A 4,891-nucleotide genomic window follows, 5' to 3' on the forward strand; every position below is an offset into this window, starting at 1 on the left:
TTATAAATGATATTACATCTAATGAAAAATTCTGAGTTCTAGTGGTTTCGATAATATTTTTAGATTTTTAAAATTTATCTCCTATTTATTTTTATTTAAATCAAATAAAACAATCAAAAAATTAAAAATAAATAGTTGATAAGATTTTAAAAATCTAATAATATTATTTAAAATAATAGAATTCAGAACCTTTCATCTAGATATAATATTATTCATAAAAAATGTGTGAAACTAAATATATAATATTTTTAAGAATTTTGACTAACGATAAAATGATATTTTAATACAAATTTTTGAATGGATAACTTATTTGAGTTAGTTTTATAAGAGTGTCTCGTGATATATTTGGATGTGATAATTAACCCATAAAAAATAATTCAAGATGGGCTTATTCATGTGTAATTGTTGTTGGGTTGATCCATTAAATTTTTGGATGAGATCCGGGTTAGCGTTAAATTTCTGACCCCTGTACGACGTATAGACATGACTGACTGAGCGGCTGTGTGTGCAAGATTTGAGTATGAGCTCAGAGAATGAGAATGAACAAAGCAATAATAATAGTAGTGGCGTGAAGAAGCAAGTGAGGATAGTGAACGATTTGGTGAGTAGTGATGACTGTCCTCGATTGAGTGTTCGTCCGGGACGTGATAGTTATTCTGGGTACAAATATAGCGTTTGGGCTGGCGTTCCAACAATCCCATGTAAGCCAAAGCCGCATCGAATTAGTACTTCTGGGAATTCGAAATTAAAGCAGAGGATAAACAAGGTGAATAAGTCATTATGTGTTTCCGGATTTTTCCGGGCCCAGCTGCGGATGATGAAATCCTCCAAGCACCACCGTAATAAAGGTATGTTAAGCTCTAACATATCTGTCAACAATCAATTTTCTGATAATATTACTAGTAGGAGTATTAGTTGTCCAGTTTTGGATAAGGGCAAGGGAAAGATGACCTTGTTTGAGGGTTATTCCTCCGTTCCTAAAAAGCAGATGTTTGAGGGTTATTCCCCCATTCTTAAAAAGCACGTAAAGACCACTGACAATCTGAATGGGCGGAGGATTCACGACTTGCCTAAGGAACTACTAGCAGAAATCCTTAAAAGACTGCCTGTGAAATATATCTTGCGTTGTAGGGCTGTCCAGAAATCATGGCATTCTTTCCTACAATCTCCTTCCTTTATCACCCTCCAATCAAATTATCAGAAGAATAATATCATTACTACCACCAATGCCAGTGATCATCATTATAAATACCTCTTCTTCGACGATCAACGGGCTACACACAAATTTACCATACGGTTTGATGATGTACAATGCCGAGAATACTGCAAAATTGTATTTCCTCCTAGCTTGCCCAAAAATTCTTGGGTTTCAGTATCATATGGTTTAGTCTGTGTGTCTTCCACGTTAAATGATATCGAAGATGAGTATAATCGCAACATATATTTATGGAATCCTCTTGTTCAGAAATACAAAACTCTCCCCAATTCACCTCTTCCCTCTAAACAAGATTGGGAGGAATGGGAGGCCTTAGCTTTTGGCTTTCTGCCGGAAGTTAATGATTATGTTGTGGTACATATTATCAAGCACCCCCCCTCCCGCTCGTTCAGCATTGGTGTTTATAGTCTAAACAATAATTCTTGGAAGAAATTAAGGCGGGATAATGTATCTATTTCTAGACTTTCAAGTGATCGTAACGATGTTGTTTTTGCTAATGGTGCTGCATATTGGCTAGGGCTTTCACACAGGAAAAAAATACTTATGTGTTTTGATACCAAGACTGATATTCTAAGTGAATTCTCATTGCCTGATTGGCTTGATCAAGATTATTTTCCAGTTATTTATCCATTTGGTCAATCTATTGCTTACTTTGTTTGGGAATATAAAGTACCTCATTTTGACATGTGGATCTTGAATGACAATCCCATAAATGAGGTAATTTGGGAGAAGAAGATGTGTGTTAGTATAAGTGAAGATGTTCGGGAGGAAGTCTTGGGTGTAAGGAATAATGGTGAACCAATACTTGCAAAATATAATAATTTAATTGCATACAATCTTGATAGATATGAAGCAAGTGAGTTTGTTCATTCGTGGGATCGTTGGGCTCCAGGGTCAATTTTCGTGGAAGGCTGTGCAACTTACGTGGAAGGCTGTGCACAACCTTATATCATTTATCCTTTTGTGGAGAGTCTTGTTTTGTTTAATATTGATGGAAGTATTTGAAGAAATTTACAAATATAAAGTTGAAAACTTGGTCACTCCTCCTAACATAGTTGAGATATGGCGATTGGCGAATGATTTACAAAGTGTGTTTATTTTTTAATAATTCCTTCATTGTACTTGATGCTTTTGGTTATTAGTATTGTTGTTGATTATTGTAGCTTGCGAATTAATTAGTGACAATTAAAAAGGTTTATCAATGATGGTTTTGAGGTTTCATTATTTGTTATGATTGACAATTCTGCCAAAGGTTCACAATGGAGCAATAAGTTTTGCAATATAAAAAACATCATTTTGATATGTGGGTCTTGAATGACAATCCCATAAATGAGGTAATTTGGGAGAAGAAGATGCGTGTTAGTATAAATGAAGATGTTCGGGAGGAAGTCTTGGGTGTAAGGAATAATGGTGAACCAATACTTGCAAAATATAATAATTTAATTGCATATAATCCTCATAGCTATGAAGCAAATGATTCTGTTGATTCATGGGATCGTTGGACTCCAGGGTCACCTTACAGGGAAGGGAAGACTTTGCACGACCTTATGTCATTAATCCTGTTGTGGATAGTCTTGTTTTGTTTGATATTAATCGAAATATTTGAAGAAATTTACAAATCTATAAAGTTGGAAACTTTGTCAGTCCTAATAGAGATCTGGTGAATGATACATGAATTTTGTTTGTTTTTTAATAATTTCCATCATTGTACTTGCTGCTTTTGGTTATGGAAAGTTGTGAGTTTATTAGTGACATTTACAAAGATCTACCAATGATGGTTTTGCGATTTTATTGTTTATTATGATTGACAATTCTGGCAAAGGTTCATAAAGATCAATAGGTTTTGCAATGCAGGTTAGGTTATGTTTTTATTCCTGTAACATTGCCAGGTTAAAGATCTATCAACTGTGAAGCTTTTGTTTTGTAGTAGTAAACTTTAATGTTTATCTTTGCGCAAACTCAATTACTCTTGTCTATTACAAGCCTTATTCTGGACCCTTTTTTCGATTCGAGGAGGCTGTAAATGGCTTGATACATCAGCAACCTTTGTTATCCAAATTTCTTCGTATGCGACTCTTGTCAATTTGACTTTTGATTTTTTGTCAGGAGGCTATTCTACTGCCGGCTATTTTCATTATCCTGTTAGTTCCGTCCCACAGAAGCAGCCTTCATTTGTAGATTATGGTAAGCCATTTTCTTTACCTTCTGATGCGTCTCTGCTAGGTAAATGAGTTTAGAACTTTAAGTAGCATATGTATCCTCTATGCTGCTAATTTATGGCTAATTTCTCCGTATATACGACAGTTTTAAGCTCAAACAGTCTGATTATAAGCTGCAAATTTTAGTACTTCGGTGTTAAAACCTGTACTTGTCCATATTCACAAACTGTTCGGGTAAAATTTCTAGCAGAGTTCTTGGGCAAGACTGATTTTAGATTTTTTGATTCCTTGTTTATTCTTTATCTCAGTTAATGTTCAATCTTGCGTGCCAAGTTTTTGTTGTTTTTTGTTTTCTTAATAGTAATCACAAAAATCTGAATACTGACACATTCTTTTTTATCTAGTTCTAAACTCTGGAATATCAGCTTCTATACGCTGATTTATAAATATAATCAATGAATTCAAGGTTTACCATTAACAAAATTGATAATTTGATAGATACAGTAAAACCTTGAAAAATGTCGTCAAATGAATATTTTTTTTCTGATTCCAACGAGATACTGTTTTCAATTTCAATAAATGAATAATCTCGGTGAAACGAGCCAAATTCAAAAGGTTGATCGGGAATTAAATTGCACAATTTTATTTAAATGATCAAAAGTATCATGATCTTGGGATGGTGGGTCGTTCTGATCCAACATTATCATCTGACTATTCTAACATTCAGGGGTTAGATTTTCGGATGCAGACAAAACATTTTTTCTGGATAAATGAAAGTTCGATAAATTAGTACATTTTCTCGATTTATTATATGTTTAGTAGTTGTTATTATACTATAAATATAAACGTGTTTTTGATTATTTCTTACAGATTGTGAATCTTCATTTATATGTTAAGGCGGTGGTCAAGTCGAGGCCCAATTTTCTGTAATGATATAAGGATAAACTTGAGCTCAGCAGATTCGTGGCAGTTTCGGGTTTGCAGTCGTGTTCCTACGTTAGTTTCTGTAATTGTTTCCACAGTCACAGTAAAAAGGGACCTTTTGGATCCTGAGAAGGTTTGATGTTGTTTCACTTGTTATTATAATCTTCTTGCTAGAACTATAGAAACTGTGGAGGCTGGTGGTCATGGTAGGAGTCAATAATTATATTTCGGCACCTTTTCTACTCTTTAACTCCTTGAACAACTTCTGGTTGACTCCTGGAATTGATTTTCTTTTCTTTTCTTTTTAGTTGCATATTTTCTGAAGTGCTAGCGCAGTGTATAATTAACGGTCAAAGTACATGAACTGTTGGATTGAGCCTGTTCTTTATTACCGTCATTTTGCAATTTGATTTCCCTCATTTTTGACTCGGACTCAGTTGATATGTGTCCAAGTGTCGGACTCCGAAATATATTGAAAATTTTACATGTTTCGGCCTGAAATAAGTGTATGTAGGTCCGACACGGGTATTTGAGGCAATGAAGACTCTATAAGCATCATTCTTGTTAGTGTCTTCGCCGTTGCTTACTAGAC

At 34.4% G+C, this 4,891-nt stretch overlaps 1 protein-coding gene across 3 annotated transcripts; it reads left to right on the plus strand.

Annotated features, from left to right (window-relative positions):
• The first annotated feature begins 413 nt into the window (after positions 1–413).
• Positions 414–4,673, plus strand: LOC141674255 (uncharacterized). Of its 3 annotated transcripts, none has more exons than XR_012555839.1 (3): positions 414–2,304; positions 3,323–3,400; positions 4,246–4,673. XR_012555839.1 is itself a non-coding variant. In XM_074480976.1 (3 exons), exons 1-3 carry the CDS (start codon positions 521–523, stop codon positions 4,269–4,271), a joined length of 429 nt encoding a protein of 142 aa, XP_074337077.1. In that variant the 5' UTR covers positions 422–520; the 3' UTR covers positions 4,272–4,673. The 3 variants fall into 3 exon arrangements, 2 of the variants coding, with proteins under 2 accessions (XP_074337077.1, XP_074337076.1); XM_074480976.1 differs by having other exon boundaries at positions 422–848; positions 3,326–3,400; XM_074480975.1 differs by having other exon boundaries at positions 426–848.
• The last annotated feature ends 218 nt before the right edge of the window (positions 4,674–4,891 follow it).

Source organism: Apium graveolens, chromosome 7 (genome assembly GCF_009905375.1).
Source record: "Apium graveolens cultivar Ventura chromosome 7, ASM990537v1, whole genome shotgun sequence".
Classification (NCBI taxonomy): domain Eukaryota; kingdom Viridiplantae; phylum Streptophyta; class Magnoliopsida; order Apiales; family Apiaceae; genus Apium; species Apium graveolens.

What these genes read in the sequence shown, in the direction of transcription:
- LOC141674255 (XM_074480975.1), top strand. Translation starts at nt 521, where the DNA reads ATGAGCTCAGAGAATGAGAATGAACAAAGCAATAATAATAGTAGTGGC. An exon ending in CAAGCACCACCGTAATAAAG is followed by an intron (nt 849 to 3,322) that starts GTATGTTAAGCT and finishes ATTTTTTGTCAG; the next exon opens with GAGGCTATTCTACTGCCGGC. An exon ending in GCCTTCATTTGTAGATTATG is followed by an intron (nt 3,401 to 4,245) that starts GTAAGCCATTTT and finishes TATTTCTTACAG; the next exon opens with ATTGTGAATCTTCATTTATA.